Source organism: Passer domesticus, chromosome 1, assembly GCF_036417665.1.
Source record: "Passer domesticus isolate bPasDom1 chromosome 1, bPasDom1.hap1, whole genome shotgun sequence".
In the NCBI taxonomy this organism is placed as follows: domain Eukaryota; kingdom Metazoa; phylum Chordata; class Aves; order Passeriformes; family Passeridae; genus Passer; species Passer domesticus.
In genome coordinates this window covers 123946844-123973223 of record NC_087474.1, presented here as the reverse complement: position 1 = coordinate 123973223, position 26380 = coordinate 123946844, and the positions used below count along the sequence as shown (strand labels likewise).

Here is a 26380-nt window from a genome sequence, read left to right as displayed (position 1 = left end):
AGAGGAATTTCTTAAGAAATTCCTTAAGGACCTGAAATTATTTCTACTCAAAGCTAGAAAGACTGATACCAGTAAATAATGTTCTGTGAGTGAGAACACTGCATTAGATGTGAAAGAGATGAATTCAAGTTGTCATCAACAGATATTTTTAGGAAGCCGACAGCCACATATGTGATATGGGAAGACCCAGCCTATGGCCTTGAAGTGCAGGTGGTGTGTGAGAGAGTGGCAGAATAGGACTGAAACAAGGTTTCCCACAGTGCTACTGTGTACTTGAACTCCCACATTCTTCTGATCAAAGTGTCTTTTTCATTTCTCATATAAATGTTTAAAAGTCATCTTCATCATAAGATTCATCTTGAAAATACTTTATTTGAATAATCCAAAGAGCTCTGACTTAGGCCAAAATCCATGGAGCTTAGGGCTACACCATTTGTCATAGACCATGCTATGTACCCTAGTTATCTGGCAACTTTCCATACCACTGTATAAATCAGGATAAGCTTTCAAAGATTTCGTTTATTAAGGGCTGGCAAAAATCAAAGCATTTTCTAAATAATAACATGTACAGGAAGAAAGAGATTGATGAATACCTAGGGTCTGGATGAACTGTAGGAATAAAGAACCTGTTCAGAGTTATCCATGTCTAACTGGAGCACTACATTCATTTTGGACAGCACATGAGATGGTGGAATGGACATCAGTAAAGGGAAGCACTTAAGCGATTATAAATGAAGAAATGCTTGGAAAAAAAACATGTTGCCAGAGAAGGTTAAAGGAATTTAAATTGGGTTTCTGGAGAGGAGGATAGAGTATCTGTCTTTGTGTTCACAAGGATTAGTAAAAGGTAGAAGTCATTTGTCTCAGCAGACTGGAGGGATGGAAAAAGGCCTTGAGATAGAACAGCAAAACGGCTGAAGAGTTTGAACCAAAAGAGGAAAATGTATGAAAGTGCCATTGCTGGAGTTTAAGGCAGGAATTGACAATAAGTTTTTGTGGATGTTCTGTGAAACTTATTCTGCTGTTCATTCAGAGGATGGCTTTGCCTGCTCGAGGGACTTCCTTCCAGCACTAATGTCATTGTCTCAAGCTGATATGCACAGCCTCTTAGAAAGATAACAGCCATGGTGCTGGTAATGCCAGATTGGAGTAACTTTCTGATTTGCTGTGAGGAGTATTCAACACCAATAGATTCATAGTATATTGGTAGGAAAAGCAGCAGCCAGTGCTGAGCATGGCACCTGTTCTTCAAACAGTAGGGAGGAGGATGTGGGACATTTTTTGTCTTTAGAGTGTTTTGATAAGAGAGTGGCAGGTACAACTGTAGCTTTATATTTTAGCTCTTTACCTTCAAAACTTAGAAAAGATTGGAATACATTTCCATAGACTTGTCTTCTTTTCTGTTAAAAAAATATATCAATTGTATAAAGGAAACACTGCTGCAGACTCTTTAAAAAAGCTATTATGAGTGCAACTTTGCAAAATACAAAGAAAAGATGAAAACAGTCACGGAATAATTTAGTCATAAAGTGAACTTGAAGGTCAAGTTTTATCTTAAAAGGTGTAGAGAACACTTAGAATTTTTGAGAACAGATAAGTGATCTCACATCAAGGACATGTCTTCACTGAAGTTGGTAAGAAAAAGAAGTAAAACAACTTTTTCTCTTCTGCTTTTGAGTAATATTTTGAACATTTCTAACCACATCTACTCCCAAATGACCTATTTTAGGATAGAATACTGCTAAGTTCTCTACATTTCACTGCCAGGGTATCTCAGTTTGATCTGTAGACAATCTTAGCAAAGTAGTAAGTCAAGCTACAAGTCTTGTCAAGGTTCTGAATCTGTTGCAAGTGTAAGTATAAAAATCCGTGTTGGTTCTGATTCTTCTTATGAACTTTCATGGGGCTCCCTCTTCTTATTTGATGCAGACAGAGAAATAAACATGTGTGACATTCTTAATGAAAATAATGCTGTTGAAATTAAGTACCAGAGTAACTGTGGATGGAAGTAGGATTGTCCACATGGCTGCCACAGTAACTGTTTTGGTAAACTATGATTGTATATCAGCCCTACAACACTCTTGTCATTTAACAGATGCCCATGTTTTCCTAAGCCCTTGCAATTAGTCATTTCTGTTATCACTCTCTCCAGGTCTGAATTAGTTCTATCTAATGAGATCCCATCAGACTGTGCTAAATAATGCGGTCTATCAGAAATTTAAGCTGATTTTTTCCATCTGAGTTTGGTACATACCTAAATATTGTATTCCTGTTTCTGTAAATGCATGAGCTCTTGGGTCCTATTTTATTAGATATTTGAATGGGTGCTTGACTTGAAGTATTTTCACATTGTCATTCCTTTCAACAGGATAATTTTAATACATGTTGTACATGTGATCTAAATGGCCTGCTGCATTAGTCTAGAGCACTTAAGTTCTTAGGTGATAATATTTAAAACTGGATTTTTAAATAAGGCATAGGTAAAAAAAATATTTCTACATATGCTATGTGTTTTTTCCCACTTAATATTTCAAACATGAGTCATTCAGGCAAGGTTGTTGGAAATTGACACCTTTATTTGCTTCTCAAGATCCTCTGTCATAGGGTTTTCAGAATAGTAGTAGAATTTTGCTTGTGGTTTTTGGTTGATATTATTCTGTCCCTTTTTATTTCTAAGATTCTGTGCAGAAGGAGATGTACTTACCCATAGGAACTATATGTATCCCATTCACTATAAATAGCACAGTAGATAGAACTCTGTCCATGGATCCCTACGATATTCCATACTCATGCAAGGCAATGGTTCTGTCCTAGCTGTGCAAAACTCGTTGACTATGGTCCATGGAACCTCTCTTTTGCTATACTCCAGCACAGGGGCTCTCTATGTGGATATATAAAAAATGCTTTTTAGTCATCTCTTTGCCTTGTGTAGATCCTTTTTATTAAGCTTTCCCGTGTTTCATTACATAATCTACCACTTTACATGATGAGGCAGAGATGAACATTGACAAAAATTACTTTGAAACTCGAAGAAGATCCCTATTCCCTTACCAGTCTACTGGTTCCTCACCCAGTTCCTGTCCAGCTGGCAATGGCACAATTCCCTTCACCTTCCACGATGCAGGATCAGACCTTGTAATGAAATTGGCCTGGTCTGTTGCTGTTGGAAAATGTTACCAGCCTACCAGGTTAAACAAATTTCCTCAGCTTCTCTGGGCAGAAGAAGAAGGGTCTTATCTTAGTTGCTCAAACCTTTCCACCTTATCACCCAATTTTCCCAGTGGGTGTCTACATCTATAATTTAGTGTGAATTAAGTAAAATAATAACAAAAGCACTTGCTACTTTGATCTCGGTATGTTTATTTAATGAGTGTTCAATATGCAAAAAATAGCTGAGCATAGGAGTCCAGACCCCAGTGCACTGGGCTTATTTTATTTTACCTTATTTCTTTTTAGTTTTTTTGTTATTGTTTTATTTTATTTTATTTTATTTACAGAGCCAAGGTTAAAAGGAGCAGGAGCCCAGCTGAGAGAGTTCAGAGTTCATCTCTGCATGTTCACTGTCTTCCATTTAAATGTACACAAAGGACTAATACAGTGCCCGCTCTCCCCTGGGCTGTCTTTGATACACTCTGCTGTGCCTGGACTCTGCCACTCCTCCTATCAGTCTGATCCTACTTCTTTTAGCCCGCTGTGCTCAGCACTGTAACCTCATTCAGCTAGTGCTCTGCATGCAGGCTAACAACTTCAAGGCTCTGTCAGGCATTGACACATGCAGGCTCCAAGCGGGAAGCTAAACACTCCCCTTCACCTTTCCTGCAGTTTCACATTAACCTCTATTAAGTGCAGGAAAAACACAAATGCTGTAGTGCCATTATTCAGGTTTTAACTACCAGTATATATTTAGATATTCAGCCAGCTCTCCACCTATGAGGACATAACTCAGCAAACATTCTGTCTCCTCCCTTTCTCCCAGTGAGAGAGGTAAATAGTGAGTAAGCTTGAGGAATGCAATAGTGGATTGGGTATTTATGACACAGGCATAAAAGTCTGAGAGAAAACTTTGACAGCACTGTCTGTATTTTTTGAGGCAATAGCAGGTGTTATAAATGGAAAATGAGAAAAAAATTGTCTAATTTGAGGAGAATCAAGTAGTGTATTTACAAAACATTTTGTCTTTGAAAGCCAGGTGGTAGAAAAAGCAGTGCTGCTCTGTAAGCCCTATCACACTTGGATCCAAGCACCAAATGGGTCCAAGTCTGTTGGATGTTGTGGGCAAAGTGAGTTTTGTGGTTGTTTCTAGCTTTGTCTAAGATAGGAAATGTCTGACAGCATCTCCTTGTGAAGCAGCACCCTTTCTTCCTGCTCTGAGGCTGCTGCCAGTGCTCTCACACACCTTGTGGGTGCCCTTAAGACCGGGGCAGGTTCCTTCCCAACTCCAGTCTGCCCAGTCCAGACATCACTTGGACCACATAAAGACAGTATACCCCATAGTCCTGGTTCAGAATCTTCAGCAGCCCGTAAGAAGATGAAAGGACTGGAGATATAAAGGATTTTCCTGATACTTTGCTCTTGAAAACTAGTAGCAGAATTAAAATTATTACTATTATTAATAATAATAATTAATAATAATAGTCTTGAGACATGCAGTCTCTACTCTATTGTTTGACTCATCAAACTTTCTGTATACTGGAGGGCTCCTAGTGTTCCAGATGGGACAGGACTCCTCCAGATCCTGCCAGTCTGCACTAATCACCTCCCTTTGGCCACAGAGAGGCATCCAGCTCTGCAAAGAATTTGACTTCTTTTTGCCATTCAGTCATTTTCACCCAATCTCGTGCTTTTTCAGTACGCTCCTCTGCTGATAAACAAGGTTTATGGAAGAAGGGAGGGAAGACGGCAGAACAATCAAAGTAGATAGTGCTAGATTGTTTTTTGACAATTTCCCTGTGATAGTCCTTCAGTGAGGTGTCAAGCCTCTTTCCTGGGAAGGGTGCCTGTCTGGATTGCATTACTGTAACCTGTCTTGGGCAAATTTAAACGTATTCAAGGACAGCATACAAAATGGAGTTCAGGAGACAAAATGGAGTTTCAATTTAATACAAATGTACCGCTTTGCCAAACTGTGTCAAGAAAGGGATTTTCCACTGTGTATAATGTTTACAGAGCATCTCTGGTTTTATCTTTAATGGTTGCCATAACAAGATCAACTGTTTCTTTAGCATAGCAATTTGATGATTTATGTTGTATCCTATTATTATTTTAGTGTCATTTCAGCAGCTCTGAGTAAAACAAAATATCATTCTTTGTCATCAAGCAACATGAGACAATATCCACTCTTGGCATTTGGTTTAAAATAAACAAAATTACCTAGCTTTAAAGATTTTTCAGGATTAGTGGCTTTTAGGTAATGTAAGTTACAAATGATATATAGAACCTGTAAGCAGTGAAATCACTAAATCACTAGAAATAAATAATCGTTTTACACAATGTTATTGCAACTTCTTAAAATGAAACATAACAAATTGTGCAGGGGCACCATCAGACTAAGGTAAACTATGGTTTAATGATATAACTAAAGTTTATATTTAAACCTAAATCTATCTTCCAGTTCAAATCTAAGATGGGAGAATTTGTATTTAGATTATGTGATTAATAACACATGCTTTGAAGACCTTTAAGATGCTTTGAAGAAATCAGAATGTCAAGTCCAAGTGCCTTTGGATAAACTTATTAAACATAGCACCTTTCACCAATATCATCATCTGTCCCCTTGCTTCTCCTCCTTTAATATTTACATTTTAAGGTATAACTTTTGGGATATATCTGTGCACAGAACATTTTCCAAAGCTGCTCCCCCTCCACACCCCTGTCCCAAGCGTGTTTTGGCATCAAAAGCCATTTGGGCTCATGTTCCTTGTGCTTCCCTACCCACACTGCAGCTGGATGAGATGCAGTACTGGCACATGGTGCTCTTCTTCAGTATAAATGAGAAGAAGCTCTAACATTTGTGTGCTTGATTTTTTTCTTTCCCATAGCTCATATAACTGTGCCTGAAGAACTTAGGGCACACATTATATATATGCATAGAAAGAGAGAACAATTATACAATACCCTCAGAAGTCAAAAACTGGATGAAAAAGGAACAAAATAAACCCTTCATTTCACAACAACAGCAAATAAATGTTACAAAGCAAGAAGAGAGAGTTAGAGGGAAGAAATGTCATTCTCCCTGTAATCCAGATAGCAGAGGTGATCCTGGCAATGAAAGCAGAGTGACTTGGTATAGGAAGGTAGTTTAAGTGGAGGGGAGAACCTGAAGCTAGGCTGAAAGCTTGTTTAACATATGTGTCTGTGTGGTAGCTGTCATCTGAACAAGATACATGAAGCTAATGCAGATATTTATCTGCATTTATAATAACTGTATATGCACATAGAGTTATCAGTATAAAAATATATTTTATTTCCATTTTTCCTCTTGGGTTCTCAAGCCCTTCTAGCTTTTTCTTCTGTCTTGCACCCTCCTTGTTGTATTCCAAAGCTTTCTGTCTAGTTAGATGATAAAATAAACATTCTCTTCATTAGTGTTACCATGAGAAATTTTTTTTGTCTGTTCAACCTGTTTATAGTATCTTTCTGACATGCAGGGTGATTTAATTTAAAGCACATTAAGAATGAATAAAAAATACTGTTCTTGCAAGCTTTGCTACTTCATAATCACTGCTATAAATGCTGATAAAGTTTACCACAATTTAAATGGGGAGATGAAAACCAGTTCCTGACCATACATTGTGTGACTCTGGTATGATGTCACATTAATGGAAGGCAGAAGGCAACCATGGATCTTTTAAAACACCTTTACCACTTTGGGCATTTGTTGAACTCTGTCATACCTCTTGCATTAGTTACAGTCAGCCAATGTTTATGCAATTACATCCCTAACTTCTATGAGTAAATTGTATTTAATAACAGCAATTGGGTATTTTGTGCATATTGGTTGCTGAACACTACAGCTTGTCTTACAAAGGGTCATTCCGAGGGGGCTTCTAACTGGCCATGCCATGGTGTTGCCTGTATGTTTTATTTATAATAATTTAAATAAAGAATATTATGCAATCCTGAATTTATATTAGAATTAGTTCCCAGTTATATTTATGTTCATATTACAATGCAGTCATATTCTTCATTTGCTCTCACCCAAACTTCTCATGCAGTTACACTTTAATGTGAAAAGAAATGTTGTCAAGAGTAGTTATTATCACACACCACAATATTGTATTAGCATTCACATTTAATAGATTAAAATGAAAGATTCTGAAACCTGGTATTAATGATACTGAGGGATCTTGGAGACACATTGGGAAAGCTTTATATGAAATGTCATATGATATATATATATCATACATAGGTTCATAAAAGACAGTTCATTTAACTGCCTGCCTTTGTGTTTCTTCTGTTCTGTTGGGATGAATCATCCATGGGTTAAGTGATGCTTGTGCATTTTCTTTGCTTGAAATCAAGCACAGTGAGTGGCAGGAAAGCTTAGGGGAATACAAGCTGAGATTGCCAACCTGAGAATGATGAGTACAATAAGACAATTTTGGAGGCATAGAGTATAATCTGGAAGGACACTTTGGTAGTTGAAGACATATTTGAGCCATATCTGCTCATCTTTAGACTCACTCTGATCCAGATAGGTTGCTTGAACTGTTGTTGCATACATCACCTTATTTGTAAAGCTGAATTCCAGGTGGATATGGCATGAATTAAGGGGTCCAGGTGGAGACTTGTTGAAAAGTGCCATGCTGCAGAGCCTGCACGTTACAAAGCAGTCTATTAAAGGTGAAATGATTCAATATTCATTTCTGGGGTTTAGGGGCACATTTTGGAAGCTTCTAAACAGATGGGGAAAAATATAAATAGAACTTTCCAGTTGATCCAGTTGTTGGCATTTTTTCTTCAGTTTATTGTTTTGATGTGGGATCGTCATGTTTGGGCAAGGTGAGCTGCATCAGTTTTTCTGAACTTTTTGTTATTGAAAGCTTGTGTACCCTTGTTTTGGCTATGGTAGGATGTACAGGTCATCTCTATTTCACACTGCTTTGGTAGTTGGGAAAGGGGATGACGAATAAACAAATCAGCGTTGCAGTAAATATTTTGTTTTATTCTGGTATACAAAGATCATATTTTCACTCTTTTATAAACATTTTAGTAAACATTGAGAACGTGAAGGAGGTATCTCCTGGCAATACCTGCTGTACAAAATGCATGTGTATATGTCTCATCCATTGAGTTTATGGGTGTTTTTCAGGCTCATATCCAAAGTCTTAGGAACTGCCAAGTAGCCATGCACCCCACTGCACTGGACTGAGGGCAGATAATAATTTGAACAGCAGTAAATGTAGTACAAACACTAACATGGCAAGAGTGTTATTGTCAGCTGATGCATTACAGTCCACACTCTACATATATAAACACTACAAAAAATACACATCCCATCAAATCTTGCTGACCTATATAACCTATTACACAACATCTTGCACATACTTCTGACAAGCAGATACTAAATATTGCAGTGACTAAATTCCATGCTTGAATATTAAAGAAATTAAGTAACAAATCAGACAGCTGCTCGGTATTTTTAGATGTTAACAGGTCACTCCGATTTTATAAACATTATGCATCGATTTATTTTTCTAAAAATTTACCCTAACAAATTAATCCAAAATGTTGGAGAAGATCTTTTCTCATGTAAGCATCAATCCCCTTACATTTCTCATGTAATGTCAAAAGGCCACGATGTTTAAATTTACACATATTTTTTCTGTTTTGGTTTCTCTGAAACATGCTCACATAAAGCTCACAGACCATGGTAGAAATAAAAAATACATCAGAGCTGAATAGAGGGCCACGAACAACAAACAGGAGAGGATGAGATCCAATATCCTGTCATATCAGGGGGATCACTAATAGCAAGTCACTGATTAGGTAGGCAGATAATCCAAGAACAACACACAGAATTATAAAAATTTCAGTATTCATGGAATACTGAACCTTAGGGAAATTATTCAAAGAATGCAGATTTGGTGATTTTAAGCTTGGGACCAAGGACAGGTGACCAAAGATTCAAAAGAGGGAATTATATGAAAGACAAGTTTATGTCATAAAAATTCTTAAATCATAGTCTCATGCATTATGGAAGGCAAAATAAGTTGAAATAATAATTGACTGCATCTAGCCAGTAGGAAGAAAAGAAAAGAAATTTCTTCACTGAAACTAAACACATGCAACACAGTATTTGAATTATAGCAAAGCTTGCAATGCATCACAACAAATGTATGAAGATAACGAGGGAAATTCAAAGGAGGAGACTCAAGGAATGATGGCTTCCAAGGCAGATAGGACTCCCATAACCAGCAAGTGTAACTATCCTGTCCATGGGAAATGTGATATGGATTGCATCTGTTCCAAAAAAGATATCAAACCTCATTCTAAAATGTCTGAGAAATGATGAGTTTGCTGTTGACATAATGTTTAATTACCTCCTAAAGTAGGAACTTGTATCTTATTTCAGGGCTGAATTTCTGTAACTTCCATTTCTCAACACTAGATCTCATTATACCACTGTCAGGAAGGCTGACATCTTGCTATCAGACATCTTTCCAGGGTGTAAGTACCAATCACAGTGATCAAGGCACCTTTCAGCCTTTCGTCTGACAAGCTGAATAAGTTGAGCTCCTGTAGGCCTTGCACTGGAGTGCTTGCTTTCCCACTACTGGCTCTGAAATCTCTCTTCAGAATTTTGCCTGTTCATCTGAGTAGAAGTAACAATGAATTTTTTTCCAATCCAGATACTAAAATTTTTTCTCCAGAACTCTACTTTGAATGCTTGAGAAAGCTAAAATAAATGGTCTATGTCAACAAGAAACAAAAAAGCATCAATCTCTATATTGTGATCTAATCTAACTATCTCTATTCTGTCAAAATTTAGAAATCCTCTATTCCCTATGGCAGATCTGTGTCTGTGGCATAATCCTTTCCCTCCCATGAAACTAGGACTTCTGACAGATAGTCTGTGACTATTAAATAGCTCTGGCCAGGAAGGGCAGACCATCAGCTGCTGTGCCAGGAGCTGGCACTTGTTCATGTTACTGCTGCTGTTACAAGCCTTGTAGCCTCTGGCAGAGAAAGAGGATGAACAGCTGGAAGCAGAAACCTTTTCAGCCACCTCAGCAAAAATTGGTAGAGCTATCTGCCAAAGACACAGTTTAACTTTGCCACCTCAGGCTAGTAGAATATACTGCACCTTGCAGGTAGAATATCCCCAGAAGCTCAACACTGATCAAGAAATATCCATGCGATCTTTCACAGGCACCTTCTGTGGGAGCAGAGCAATCTCAGTAGTAGGGACTTCTTAAAAAACCTGCTGTGTCATGCAAAACAATGGCTGATGTCCAAAATATGTCACTCTAAGCATTCACACAAGGGGTCGGATGCAAGTTATTTCAAACAGACCTCATAACAGCTGGAAATTTGTGGTTCATGACTGGAGATAGGAATTCCTGCTGTTGTTAATTTCTGCTTAAAAGGTTTGAAAAGATTTTCCCTAGCTCCTGAGCAGACACTGGGACTATCGTCGCCCTGTTGGTACTGCCACTTGAGTGGGTGTGATGAGAGTTCTGTGGGGACATTTTCCAGACTATGTAAGAAATCAGTAGTTTTACACTTCTTTGTGCTGGTACAGGATGAGGCTTCAGATCTGACAGTTTTTCTCCATCTAAAACTTCAGATTTTAATCAACTCCTTTCTATGACATTTCTGTTACTTCTTAACTGCAGTTGAGAGGAGGAAAAAAAAAAAAAAAGAAATAAAAAGGAAAGGAGAAAAGGAAATAAGCTTTTTATATATTGTATATATTTCCAGGAATGGTATTTATCATTTACAGATGGTTATTTTTGCAGTTCTGATTATGAATGTTTACTTTATTCACACATCAAGCAAACTATCCTCTTACACCATACGGTCGGGAGGTATATTCTTTCATACATTCAGATGTCTGAAAGCTGTCTGGAAATGTATTTCCTATTTTCTGACATGGGAACATTTCAATTGGAGGGGGTTTAATTTGTTTTGAAATTTCAATTCTAGTTCTACTCAGAAGCTAAAGTTGGAATCCATTAAGATGCATTTTAGTGCAGATTCTATTCTCATCTTTCTTTTCTCAGTAAGTGTGCAATTCACTTAGTACTTCATTGCAACCAACAGCAATATGTATACATGGTGCACAAAATGAGGCATTTTGTTTTAAAACAGATTGCAGATGAAAGGAAACCATTCATTTCTTCCTTGCTAGCTGTAATTACTAGAGCGCTAATTACTCCAAATCACTGACATCCAGGGTCAATAAGGATGACAACAGGAACATCAAAGACAAGATGCACACATGCAATTACAAGTCTCTAAAACCAGGCTGTAATATTATTTTATAGCAACTGGTTTTTTTCAGTCAATGCTAAAAAATCGAGTTTGCTGAATGTTTACTATTATTTCCTTTGCAGTTTGACGGTGAGAACATGTATATGAGTATGACAGAACCAAGCCAGGACTACGTGCCAGCCAGCCAGGTGGGTTAATTAATCTTCTCTGCCTTGTTTCAAATTGTAATTAAAAAAATTCAAAGAGTTGCATTGCAAATGAGTGGCACTATCAGTAACTGCTGCAATCAGGAATAATCATAATTTATAAACAAAGCATTTAAGCCTTGTTTCCAGTTAATGAGATAGAGCTGATAAAACACCAGAGTTGGCGTTTGTTGAAAGATACTACCTTGTTTCCTCTCCAGAATGCAAGCAGCTGTTTTGCCAGCATGATCTTTCCTAAACAGTTGTTTTACCTTCAGGAAATAAAGTCTTTACAGGTGCAGGTTATTTGTTTATCTGACTGCAGACAAGTTAATCATTATAAGCTATACATGTCACAAATATCTTTAATTATCACGCATGGAACAGTTGAAGAGTTGCATTTTTAGCACTAATCCTGTGTCTGAGGAATGTTGCTATTACACAATTAGCAGTGGAGTTAAGGCAGTGACTTAGCCTTCTGTAGCCTACAGGCCAAAAGGCTTAATGTGATGTGCATTCTTTAAAGGTATTTTTGAACCCTTTTCGTTTTGGGGAACCATGCACACTAAATTTTGATACTGGATGTAAATTAAAAAATCTTCCACCTTTCCACTTGACCTCAAAGATCCTATAGATTTCTAAGAATTACACTTGTAATTACTCCTTAAAAAGCAAAAATAGTTTTGAAAGTTTTGGGTTGCCTACCTATTGCTAGGTCTATATGTAGGGGGGAATTTTTCATTTATTTTGCATGTTTCAGTTTAACTTTGCTCCAGTAAGAGGTGGGAATGGTGCTGCAGATCAGTTAGATTGAATCAGAAATTGCCATGAATAACCAGACTTGTAGTCCATGTCATGCATATTTCAGGCCAGTGGTGTCTGGCCTGACAGAGCCAGGAGGCTTATGTGTAAAACTCTTATTATTAGGTAGGAAATAAGTTTGAATGAATAGTAATTATGTCCAGATAACATAGCTTCAGATAATTATGTCAGATAACTAGATGTAACTTAGGAATCAACAGCTTTGGAAAGTGTGCATTCAAAACTAAATGTCTTCATGAAGTAGTGTTCTTCAGGTACACAGGTTCCTTGGGGGCAGGAGATTGTGTGAGATGAGTACATGGTTCAATCAAAAAGACCATCTTTAAAGCGTTCCACCATGTTGCTTCGCTGCTTTCTGTTGAAGTCACTCTGAAATACCTTTAGAGACCAATAGTACTTTGCATTTAGGAGTTGTGCATGATTGAACTTATTCAGCTAAGAACCCACCAAGATCCAGAGGTAGTTTAGAATAGAACTGTTTGATTAAAAAATGAAAAATTATATTATTAATTTTTCTCTAACCATTAATCCAAAAACTGTACTGACAAGTTTTAGTATTACTATTAGATTAAAGCAGCCTAGTATCATCTCATTCTTGCCTTAAGGGTTTTGAAGTGCAAGGGCTAATTGAATTTGTTTGAAACAGTAGAAATACAAACTCTGTGAATGATTGCTGTTATCAGGCAGCTGCTACCTTTCAGAGGATCATTATGTCTGTCTTAAATAGTTTTGAATAAAGAATTGCAAATCCACATTATACATCAGAATTATTTTTCTTCTGTTGATATTTTTGTACTGTGTATGCATGTAGTTTAAATAATTTAAATGGTGTATTGAAAAATTAAGAGTATAAGTTTTAATCTTTTATGCGGTTTCTACATGTGCTAACAAGGCCCAGATTCTCAGAGATATTTATGCATCTAACACTCTGGTTGAAGTGAAAGTAAGGTTCTTAAAGTACCTTTAAAGAGCCAGGCCTAGGTATTTTAAATGCAAATTACTTTGTCTTCAAGGAAAAAAAAATCTATCATATGTGGCATTTCCAAATTCAAAGATGTCAGAAAACCCTGAATTTTTACTAAAGGCTGGAATCAAGAAAAGGATTACAGACTTAAAATCTGACCATGGCAAAATGGAACTCTGGGGTGTCTGGCTCCCAAAACCCAAAGGCAACCTCTGTCTCTTGCTGGGGGACCATGTGGCAAGAAGCAGGTCAATTGCCAGGCAGAGTGTTTTGTTACCAAGTGTGCACCAGTCAGCCAGCCTTCTGTGCCTGGTTGAGAATAGCTGTCAGCCTTGGGCTGTCACAACCTTCTTTCCCTTGCTGGGATTTTTCTCCTGGTGCCTACACTGTTGCAGTGGTTTTAAGTGAATACACAGATTCATAGAATGGACTGGGCTGGAATGGAGCTTAAAGATCGTCTAGTTCCTACCCCCACATCATGTGCAGGGAGCCTTCCACTAGCCCTGGCCTTACTCAGAGCCCCACCAGCCTGGCCTTGAAAACTTCCAGTTATGGGAAGTTATGGGCAGCCTGTGCCAGTGCCTCACTACCTGTATAGCAAAGAGCTTCCTTCTTCTGTCTAATCTAAACCTATCCTCCTGCAGCTTAAGGCCATTCCTCCTCGACCTATCACTGCAGGCTGTGGTAAAAAGTCACTCTTCAGCTTTCTTGTTGGCTCCCTTTAGGTACTGGAAGGCTGCTCTAAGATCTCCCTGGAGCTTTATCTTTTCCAAGCTGAACAACCCCAGCATTTTTAGCCTGCCTTCTTGCCTTCGCAGAAGAGGTGTTCCAGCTCTGTGTGGGCTGGAGCATATGTGAAAGCCTGTAATAATAACAGTATTTGAAAAAAAAAAAAAAAAAGGAGACAAAACAACTCCACTGAGAACAGGAATATGGGGTGTGATGGAAACCTGTCTCTCATGTTTCATCAAGAACCTGCGACTGTGAGAGGAGCCTTCCTAAACCTGTTCCTGACATAGACAGCTGCTAGTCATTCCTCAAAGGAACTAAACAATTGGCAGTATCTGTGAGGTCTTCACTGACTGTAATGGGGTGGTGTTTCTTTCTTGGGCATAAGCATTTGGTGGTCAGCCAAAAGTGGTGAAATGATTACAATTTCAAAATCCAGTCTGGTGGTTAAAACTGGAAAAAAACACAGTATTTCCTGCTCTGAAAACAAAGCACAAAAGACTGTGTTACTTACAGGGATAAGGAGAGGAACAGTAAAGGATGCAATTATATTTTCTGATCATAGTTTTAGGACTGTTTGTTCGTTTTCCTGTCACTGTTACTGGATGTAAAAGACATAATGCCTTAAAAAGAGAGAAGGAAATGTTCTCTCTCAGAAGACAGCATAGTTACTCTAATCATAATTTTGTCCTATGCCTATTTTGCACCTATGTTCATGTGTCTTGCCATTGCATGATCTCAGTGTGAGGAATTCAGGCTCCTTCCCACCCTTAATAACTTGGCTGTTCCCTCACAAGATCAGAGATAGGGGTTGAATCTTTCAGAATGAGAAGTGAGTTAATTATTCTGCTTTTCTTGATTCATTCTCGTCTGTTAACTAAAATATGAATACCACATGTAAGGAGATACATAGTCCTATCAGAAACTTTTATTGAAGCTCTGGTCATGTTGACTGAGTCAGACATGAGCATAATTTTTTAATTTCAGAGGTCTGTCATAGCTTATTTGGGAAGTGGGTTGGCAGACTGAGTCATGGTATGTAACGCCAAGGACCAATGGATTTCCACTTGGCTGTCTTCAGGATTAGGTGACCATAGAGGCAGGATTGCTGGGGTCCTGATACATGCTGACAAGCACATCGGTTCTTCTGTTTGCTCCAAAGTGTTCCTATCCAGAAAAACATCACCTTATATTATTTTACAGGTTTTAATCAATTTGTCCCCCTTAGGCTAACATAAATAAAAGCTCAGCCATTAGACAGGAAAAAATATAGTTTTGTTCCTTTTGCTGTATAACATCAAACATCTGTATAGTTTGGTAATCCAAGACAAGTTGCCTCACAGCATCCCTCAACAATAATTATCATTTCTGTTCAATTTTCAAATCAGTACATGCTTTGGGACTTACAGACCAAGTTGCTAAGTAGCAACATATGGCTCACTACTGTTCCTGTGATGTTGCTGCAAGCAAATAGCATAATTCTATACTTGAAATGATTTTTACAGAAAGCTAGTGCTGGAACTGAGCCAGAAGAGTAAGTGTACAGTAAAAATTAATGATATTCTTTTAGAGCGTCCCAAAAGGCTGTTTGGCAATGTTGTCTCTGTGTACATTTTATATATATGTGTAAGTACTGCATTTTTGGTTACATTATATGTAGTACAGGACTCTACACTGAAGGCATCTCCTAAATTAGTTATGCCAGCCATATTAACAAACATATACAGTAAAACTGTGACATTTTCACTACTAATTGCACTTGGATCTGAAAGTATTTATAATTTTAAGATAAAACTATGCCAACTGATCTGCGTTTGACATTCCCACCAATTATTGTTTTCTCCCCATACCTATAATTGAAACCTTGAACATGAATTACTCTTTATGTTATTCCTCCTCCTGTAATTTGTGGGCCCCACAGAGCACAGTGTAAAATTATATTGCTTACTTCACATTTCTTCCTAGTCACAATATGGAATGTAATTCACGATGCTGTTGCACAAAGCTTTAACACATTTGTAGCCTTCCTGAGGCCTGATAAATGTTAAGGTTAATGAGTGCAGCTGCCAAATTCCCTTAAACATCCAAAGGGAAGGGGTGAGAACAGGCCTGGAGCTGATGATTTGGGGCAGTACCCCTATTGTCCCACCGGGAAGAAAAGATCTGAGGCAGAGGAAGGAATACTGATTGCTCAGAGGTGGTATTTTCCTGCTTCCCAGAGCTATGCCACGGAGATCTACCTAAAATGTATCTGCACGCTCTTTGATGGAGGGGGCACCATGGGTATCAAAACTGTTTTGTCCTGTACAAGCTACAGGGTTAAATAGGATGGAATGACATCCAAAAGAGAGATTTTTCATATTAATGTTGCCTTATGCACATGCTCCTACATACAGCACTCATGTATTTTTTTACATTTTTATACCATAATGTCTTAGGTTATTAATGACATAACTATTGCTCATGTGAAGTAGGGATGGATAAATGCTACCTAATAGCTTCCCTCTCTTGCTCTGTATTGGTCCTTCCCTGTAGGTAGGCTAGAATTCCAGGGTACTGCCAGAAGATGCAGCTCTTCAATCTTGTTGCCTGCAGCAGTCTCCATCGGCAGAGCAGGGCAGGAGTTGCCTGCCTTGGAAAGAATTGAGAAAAAGCAGTATTCTCAGATGGAGAATCATTACATGGTCCTCTGTAGTCCCATGGGTACACACTACCCTGACCTGAAGTCTAGCACAATCCTGCCCAAAAGCTGGAAAACTTTTGCTCATTATTTGAGAGGTTGCTCCGCAGCAAAAAGGCAATGCCACCTGGGCAGTCTGCTGAGTGGTTGCAGTCCAGGGCTGGACCATATTCCACCTTCCTGATCCACTGTCTTTTAATTTCAGAAATAGGTTATCAGCAGAAGGGAGTCTACTTCTCTACTTCTTGATTCTCCATTTCTCTATAAATGCCAGATTAAATTTAAAAAAAAAAATGGTCATAGGTTAAAATGGCCTCAGGGAAAGAAAAAAACCAGGTGGGCCTTTCAGATCCTGAATGAGCAGCTACAGGTAGATGTAATAATTTTACCCTGCCTTTCACTTCTGAATAAAACATAGTCTTTTAATATTATCTTGACATCAGGCAGAGTCTAGAAAGAACAGAGTTCCCGATAAAAATACACCAACAGTTGCATTAACAAGGCTATGTATTTATAGATATAGATCTTTAGAATCATAGAATGGTTTAAATTGGAAGGCATCTTTGAAGATCATTTAGTCCAGTTCCCTGCCATGAGCAGTTGCATCTTTCACTAAATCAGATTGCTCCAAGCCACATCCAACATGACCTTCAAAACTTCCAGTGATGAGGCACACACAAATTCTCTGCACAATCTCTTACAATGTCTCATTACCCTCACAGTAAAGAATTTTTTCCTGTGTCCAGTCTAAATCTGTCCCCTCTGTTTAAAACTGTTGCTGCTTGTCCTGGCACTACAGGCCTTGATAAAAGGTCTGTCTCCATCTTTCTTATAAGCCCCATTATATACTGAAAGCTGTTATAAGGTCTCCTTAGAATGTCCTCTATGCTGAACAACCCCAACTCAGCCTTTCATCACAGGAGAGATTCTTCAGCCCTTGGACCTCTGTGGTCTTCTCCAGACCCAAACTGACAAGTTCATGTTTGCCTGTGCTGCAGACTCCAAAGCTGAATGCAGTACTCCAGATGGGCTCTCCCAAAATAGAGTAGACAGAATCCTTTCCCTCATCCTGCTGGCCGTGCTGCTTTTGATGAAACCCAGAACAAGGCTGGCACATTGCAGCGTATGTCCAACTTGCCATCCATCAGTGTCCCCAAGCCCTTTTCCACAGGGATGTGTTATATAAGTATGTATGAATGTCTTTAGCTTTAATTCAAAGTGTATGAACATGTACTGTGTATATCTTCAAGGTTTGTTGGGTTTTTTTTGTAATCAAATGCCTCAACTTTTGTAAAAATAGAAGTTAGAATTAGGGCCTGTTGGCTGGAATTTAAGAGCTTTTACAAATCTCACTTTAAAGATGTAACTCAGGTGAAGTACATTTACCCTTTTTTAATCAAATTCATTCTAGTCTGTTATGTTCAGTAGGTGTGGAACTTGTACTCTGACCAGAAGAAATGTATACGACCTACTTCTCCCTGAAAAATGAGTTACTCAAACATGCCTTAACTTAATGTCTCTTTCATTTAATGCCTATTCTATAGCACGTTTTATAAAAACACTATAGAGGGCAAAATCTAGTCCCTAAGGATCCTAAGCAAACATCCCCATAATTACAGCTGTATAAACAAAAATGTCCCTCTCCAGCCTTCAAAAATCATTAGCGTGAATCTGTAAAATTGAGATCATATCAGAAACCTCAGCAAGTATAACAAATTTTTCAGCATTCTATTTGTCTTCTGGCTGTGAAATCTTGCACTTACATTTTCTTTGCAGCCATGTGGGCAGAAAACTTTTTAATGAAACAGGTTTGGAGGGTAATTGCCTAGCTACAGAATTTTGGGCTTTAGAAGTAAATGTCAGATACCTCTAGACTAATGCTGAAATTGTGAACTTGGCCCTGTTGAATGCACAGTGATTCTGTGCATCAATTAAAAGTATTTTTCTTAAGAGTTGCTGATGAGAGGGAAGTAAAGTAAACACTGCATCTTGTCTTAGCTGTGGCATGAGGATGACAGCAACTTCAGTGATAGGCCCGCAATAAATCAATAAGGTAAAAACAACAAAAGCTATTATTTTACCATGAAAAAGGTAAACAGAAAATCAATCATCAAATGATGAATTCTCTGTCCAAAAGCCAGAGGTATTTTTTCATATATCACAAGAGAAAAGGCACTGCCTTTTGCTGTGCATGTCATGAGACAACTTTCTGTTTAATGAGCAGCCAGTATAAAATATCCTTCAAAATGTTTCCCTCTGCTCCTTCATGTACAACTTTTTTAGCATGTGAAAACAGATTACAGACATCATATATTTTAGTTATGTAGTTTCCTTTCCAGGAAATGCTACAGGTCAGCAGCGTGGATGAATTATGGGATGTAACCATGGGAAATGTTAAAGGCAGTATTTTTCATCTGAGCTTCACATAAAATGAACCTTTTTCGGTCCATAAAACGTCTGGAAGAATTACGAGAATTTGAACTACAAATTAGACCAATTACTATTATACTGTCCCTTTTGGCAAAGGCTGCCACAGTAGAGTCAGTTTGACCTGCTGACCCCTGACCGAATAAACCGATAAGATGCCAGTCTTTGATTAATCTAGTTAGTTTTACAAAATCTGGCATCTCAACAAGCCCAAACTAGTTACTCAAACCAGTCTTCAATGTAACATTCAAATGATCACTCCGTGGAGTCCCAGAGGTATTCATTACAGACAAAATTGCTCTTGTTGCCTCGCATACAAGCTGAGTTTTCAATGGGAAATGAAAGGCTGCCTGGAAAAATAGGCCACCTAATTAAGTTAAACTACTCTAGCATTTGGCTTGACATCTTCATTACTCAAAATTAAAAAGATGCTTCACTTGAGCACGCAAGTTACTATTGTTTATGTTGTTTTCCTCTTAAATTGGCTTCTTACATAGAAGTCTGTTTTTCAGAATTATATCTTGTAATAGCTTGTATATTTCTTGCAGTTTATAAAAATGTCTTAATAGGTACTACACTGCTGATAGTTTGTATGACATTAGTACGATTGAACTTATTACTGGGGTCCCAGCAGTCCCAAGCTTACATGACACTTTAATAAGAGAGGGGGCCAGATCCTGCCACTTTTACTTGCTCAAATAATCTGTACTCGTTCATATACTGAGCACTTCCTTGGCCTTTTTACTGTAAAGTGCTGGGTCCGAAATCTAGGTGTTAAAGCCAGGGGGACCACTGGTAGGAATTGGGAGCTTTGATCTGCCTCAGCTTTCAGCTTCTCCTGTGGTTGGCACAGGACTAAACAAAAGTTACATCATCATTGCAAAGAGTATCCGTGCCTCTGTTTTGACCCTCCTTTTCTCAAGTGGTGACATTTTACATTAAATCTGATTTTTTTTCTGGTGATTCATCAGTCATTCAGGAGAAGCATGGTACAGGTAGGACCCACTCTCCTTTTGAATAGTGAGAAGCAATCCATTGTTTCTAAGCTTTTCTAAGGAAAGAAAAGAGAAAGAAGGCAAAAAAAAGTCCCGAACAAAAAATGAAAGGATCCTATGTCCTTCCTCATTGTGTGCCCTAAGTATAATACTGTTTCATCTTTTGGTGTCTATCTCAGAAGGGATATGGAAATTTAGACAGAATATTTGCCTCCTAAACAGATATACTTAAATGTAAATCTATAGTACTGCTATTTTAAGAGCATTTAAAAATGTAAACATTTGAAGAGCACACTGTCTTGATTGCTGGTTTAGAGTCTATGCTATGATGCTAATGAGGCTTCTGACAGGTTAAATGTGGTGTATCATCTATATTTTCAAGCAGCAGGATTTGTGAAGTTGTGACTTCTATTTTTTTTTCAGTTCAATTCTGCTTATTAAATATGTATATTGCTAGTTTTATTACCCAGCGCTTTGTACTGAGCATAATTTGGATATGTTTTGCAGAGAGGATCTCTAAAAAGTTTTTTATTTCTAATATGCTTTTTATCTCTAGTTTAGAAAGAATATTTAGCACACATAGTAACTGATTTATGGAAGTATGTCTTGTAGTGCTGAGTTCAAGATTATAGCATACATGATGCTGCCTGCATTATAGTACAGACCAAAGCCTGTCAAATAGGACCCTGAGTTACCTTATTAATTTTATCTTTAATTAAAATGTAGTAGTAATAGTAGCAGCATCAGCAGCAGCAGTACTAGTAGTAGAAGTATAGTAGTAATAGTAGTATTAATAAGAACAAAAATAATGACAAGAATAATAATTAGAGGAGTAGTAGTAGTAGCAGTAGTAGTAGACATTGTGGGAGAGAAAATACCTTTCTTTTCAGGAGAGAAGGGTGACAAGGGCGTTGGACAATGACCACACTTGGATGCCCACTGGGGACATGCTAAGGAAAGATTGTCACAGGTTAGAGGGACAAGACTCCACTTTGGGGGCTAAGGATGCTCCATTTGTGCCTAAAGCTCTTGCCTAAACAACTGCTTTGGCCATTTGGTCAGTAATTCATAAAAGATTTGCACTTCTCTTTTAAGTTTATTCAAATGTTCTAAATAGGAAAAGTGTGCAGCTGTATTTTTGTCTGAAGGGAAGTTTAACTGCTTCAATAACAGTATTGGTGTTTGCAGGCCCCAGATCCTTTAGCCTCTTATAATATTTGTGCTCCTACGTATTGTCATCTTTAAACTGTTTCAATTTAAAGCCTCTATTGAAAACACATTTCCCAGCAAACAGCTACACTATATGCATAAAATTAATGTAATTAATGAAAAGACCCTCAAGAGTGAAATCTTTAAAAGAGTCTGTTGTTTTACATAGTTCTGTACACTCTGAAAATTATGATTGTTTAAAATTAATAATATAATTGTCAGCACATTCTCTTTCTTGAAAACAGAATTCATCTGGTAGAGGAAAATTAATGTTTTGCTTGGGGCTTTGGCCTTTAACTAATGCAAATTAGAGAAATTGATTAACACAATACAAAAAAGTTATACCTTCCCCTGTAATACATTTTTGATAGCTGTGGCTTGATAAATTAGTATATTGTGTGTTTTTAAATGAATATGATTTATTGCTGTTGTCTACCATATGAAGAAACACAAAAAAATTGTTTTCAGGATCATTGACTTGAACATATCAATGGCACTGTTGGACAATTCTTGCTGAGTGTTAAGATGATTTATGTAACAGACCGAAGGTTTCCACAGTAATGCATTATAGTCTCAAGTTATCAAGCCTTGTTCATGCAGAGACAAAAGCAGCTAAAAACCACTTGCTTCTGAAGGTCTTCCATTTAGAAATTAGAGATAAGGTTGGTCTTATTAAAACTCCTGGAAATATCAGCTGACAAATATATTATCCTAACTTTCAAATTTGTATAAGGTACGTGGCTGTTTTTCCCCTTCTAATGAGCTCATTGTTTGTACATTACTCTCGATTCATAAGTATTTCAGTTATGTAACAACGTGTTCAATAATAGAAGAGGAGACAGCCTGAAGCATCTATCTTTTAAAAACTGGCATCTTTCCACAGTTCAGACACAGAAGCCTTGGTGCAAATGAAAAATTAAGACACGCTCTACATAGTTGGCAGAACCATTCATATCATTTAAATTAAATATCTATAGGCAAATTCCCAATTTTTAAGGAACTGTTGCTAATATGAGATTCTGTTGAGTAAATGCATGATGACTGATGCAACCACTGAGCACACAAATCAGACTTACTTAGTGAATGTTGTCTTCTGGGGTGTCATATATGAACAATTCTGCTCTTTCCAAGGGATTTACACTTGGTGTTTGAAAGCTTGCTGCCTCCTGTGGTCAGTCTGTTTGAGCCTCGTCCTTTGATTTGCCTTCTTTTATCACTTTTTAGAGTTATATTAAAATTATTTTGAAACATAAGTAAGAAGTGATTCCTGATATACACTTCCTCTCAGTGTCCCAGTTTTGCCCCTCCTTCCATAGCTTGTTGATGGATTTGATCAGCCTAAAAAGTAAATTGAAGAGAACAAATGGGGTCTTTTTCAGAAACAAAAGCTTGGATTTGGGTTGGACAGTGAGTCAGGGTTCAGTGTTTATGTAATTTTATTCTGGCAAACTTTTCTTATAAAATGATATGCCAAGGTAGCATACAGATAAGCCTCCTGATCTCAGACTGGGCATATTAATCATCTGTTTTATGGAGTTTACATAATTTCAAGCAGAAATGTCACAAATATTTATCCAGAAACATAAAATATAGTCCTCTAAATTTGGGAAGACATTCTTAATTCAAAAATCTTCTATAACATTGTGTCTATAGATATCTCAAATGTAAAGATAATCAGTTCTGATGTTCCCACCATGTAGATTCCATCTGAACTAGACTGAAATCTGTTTATACACAGGTGTAATGTGTCTGTTTATAACACAGGTGTAATGAAAATGCTCTTTAAAATAAAGAAGAGTTTAAGGCTTTGTCTGTTCAGTGCTGTGCGGTTGGTTTAATGGTGTTAATTTGCAGAGGGCTTTCTCTCTGTAATGTAATAAAGGCCTAGGAAACTCCCTTAAACTGAAGAGCTGATTAACACTTCTTTCACTCCTATAGTCATGAGTTGAAAGTGAAATCACTGGCAAAGCTCCTAGTATCTCTGTGGTAAAGAAAATAAAGCATTTCTGCTAATTTTGTTTGTTTGCTTGTTTTGGGGTTTTATTTTTGGTTTTGTTTTTGTTTTGTTATTCAAAAGTGAAAAGGTGAGCTTGCTGAGGTTTCTGTGACCAGTAGAATAAAAAGGAGCTATTCCATGTCTTTCAAAATAGAGCAAGTCCTACTGATAGGAAAAACAGCTAAGAAAGAAAAACCCTTGGAGTGGAGGGGAAAGATCCTAACCTTCCCCATCCCCAAAAAAAACTAACAGAGCTGAAACTATGGGCCACCATTTATTATGAATACATATGAGGTATACTTTTGACTTGTAGTTGGATACAGGGAGTACAGCCTTCCCTGATGCTCTGGATGCTAGATAACTGCTTAAATTAGAAATTCCAGATAAACAGCTTGTGTTGGAAGAAGTGGTGCACTAAGGAAGTCCAGAGACTGGGACAGGATGATGACTGGTCTGGGAGTGGGAGTTCTTGCTGCAGGGTTAAACTCGAGACTTCCTTTTTGGTAAATTTCCTTAAAATTTCTCTTTACCGAAGAAGGTGACAATACAACATTCCAGGAGAGCTCATTGCCAGCAGTGGAAAGTTGCATCAAGGGGACCCCAGATGGTTACTAAAATAGGTTTTCCAATGGCAAGGAGAGAGGTGGCAGGAAAGTAGGAGTGGGTGTTTGAAGCTTGTAGCTGCTATTCACAGGACAAGCACATGTCCCATTCCTCGTGCCTTTCCTCCAGGCACAGTTGCAACAGCCTTGTTCCTGGGATATGTTGGGTTTGCTGCAGATGTATCTAGGAATTTTGGGTTTGATATGCCAGTGTGGAAAGTCATTATAAGCATCTGAACCAAGTTCCTGGATGAGACAAATGAATACCAGCAAATCACTGTTGAAGTAACTTCCCTGAGGAAGCTAAGTCTATATGTGTTACATGCACACAATACTGAGTTTGGAAATATCAAACTGGCTGAAAATGTAAGGTGAATAGGGTGCTTTGCAGATGCTTTTGAATATTTGTCCATACCATTAGCATATAACTTGGATTCTGCCCAGCTTTGCTGAAATAGTAAAATAGTTTATGTCTTAAGAAAAAAATTGAAAATAGAGAAACGTAAGAGGTATTATAATTTGAATTATATGTTATTTGGTGTGTCATTACAGATTTTGCTATTCTAATCCTACTTTTAATGTTGTGAACAGTGATATTGTAAGTGATGTGGGATCAAATACTCTCTTAAATGGTTCACAAGGAACAGCCCTTGTGTGGTTTAGGGTTTTTTTAATTAATCAGAGAGCAGGCATTTATTTAAAATTCTTAACCCATATAATATACATAACATTATTACATACCTACACATGATCTTGGATTGTGGAGCTGCTAGAGCTTCCTTCTTAATAAGTGAAACTAGTGTCCTACTGGCAGTTAATTCCACTATTTTTGAAGTATTACTAGTTAAAGACACATGTCAAACACAAAGAATCAAAAGTAAAGCCTGGTCCATCCATATAACATGCAAAAAAGAGATGTACAAATATGCTAAGTGCCTTCAATATCCTGTCAATATTTGGTTTAGGAATATTTGCTTTTACTAGCAAACTTAAGTCTCACAGGACAGTGCAGGAGAGAGAGAGAAAATAGATGCTAATACTTTCTACCTGCAAAATCCAGAGAGAGAAAACTCTTTTGAGGCCATAAGTCTTTTGAGACATTTGAAAAGACACTGTTGAACATAAAGTCATCTTTTCACAGCTAATGAATCCCTCCTGGAAGATGTAGGCTAACATGGATCCAAGCTCACCAGGACTATGGTTACCAAATCTAAGTGTACCTGCAGGGATAGCACTGGTCCAGGAGAGCATTATGGATGTCATCCCTTCCTTCATTTCTCTTTTCTGCTGTTTAGTTACTGTGGTATTACATCTTAAACTCACTTTAGACACCTTTTCCTTTGTCATGGATTTTATATAAGAGTAATTAGCAACTAGCTAGTGTATGCATTGTCCCTAATACTTTTATTTGGTTTTGCAAAATTTATACATTGTTATTGAGTAAATGTGATGTTCTCTTTGCCATGCTTAAGCCTTCTCTCCATTTAGTGAGGGTGCATTTTACTGTATTTCCCCTTGGTGAAATGGCTGCATCATGGCTTGTGAAAGTGGGGGAAAATGCAACTTACAGAGGTCAGTAGACTCACACCAGCTTGCCATTAAGAAGAAAGCAGGGGCAGAGGGAGAGCAAATTCCTGTGCTGAGGGTGAGAAACACAGCTGAAATGCATGGGTAGAATCAAAGTCCTCACAAATAACAGTGATGTCAAACACTGTCAAACCCTGTTCTGTTCTTTTCATTTTTGGGAATTTTACTTTGGCCTTTCCAGTCTAGACTTCCTGTTGTATTTCATACTAAGATATTTGGTAAAGAGATTAAAATCTTTTTTGGGGAAAAAAAAACAACAAACAAAACAAAAACAAACAAACAAACAAAAAAAACCACACAAAAAAACCCCAAACAAACAACAAAAAAAAGCAGCCAAAACCATGGCTGCTTGGCTGCTTTACCATCCAGTGTAAATTATGTCCATAAGAGGAGGTTTTTCTGTGAGCTTTTTCACCAGCTCACTGGAAACCTGTAATACTGTTTGGTTTGTCTGATTTAAGTTCATATATACATGCTTGTACAGAGGAGAGTAACCTCAGGCATCAGGATAACGTTATTACTATGATGACTAATGAAAAATCCCTTTGTTTATAATTGGCCATTGATTGTCCCCTTGTCCTTCTGCATGAATTCATACACCGTGTTATCCTCTATTTGGAAACTCATATTGGGGAAAACATTTTCTTCCAATAGCTGCTCTTTGAAATTATGCCCTCCTACTCAACCTTTCTGGTGATACTTTTCAGGAGCAGAATGTATTTAAATACTTGCATTTCCCGAATTAACA

At 37.7% G+C, this 26380-nt stretch overlaps 1 protein-coding gene across 5 annotated transcripts in view; it reads left to right on the top strand.

Annotated features, from left to right (window-relative positions):
• Window positions 1-26380, top strand: part of TOX (thymocyte selection associated high mobility group box) — a 219262-nt gene that overhangs the window by 102793 nt on the left and 90089 nt on the right. For all 5 annotated transcript variants that reach the window (XM_064387136.1, XM_064387151.1, XM_064387134.1 and 2 more), the window contains exon 2: window positions 11559-11624. In XM_064387136.1, coding sequence (XP_064243206.1) covers window positions 11559-11624 — 66 coding nt within the window. The remainder of the gene's footprint in view (window positions 1-11558; window positions 11625-26380) is intronic.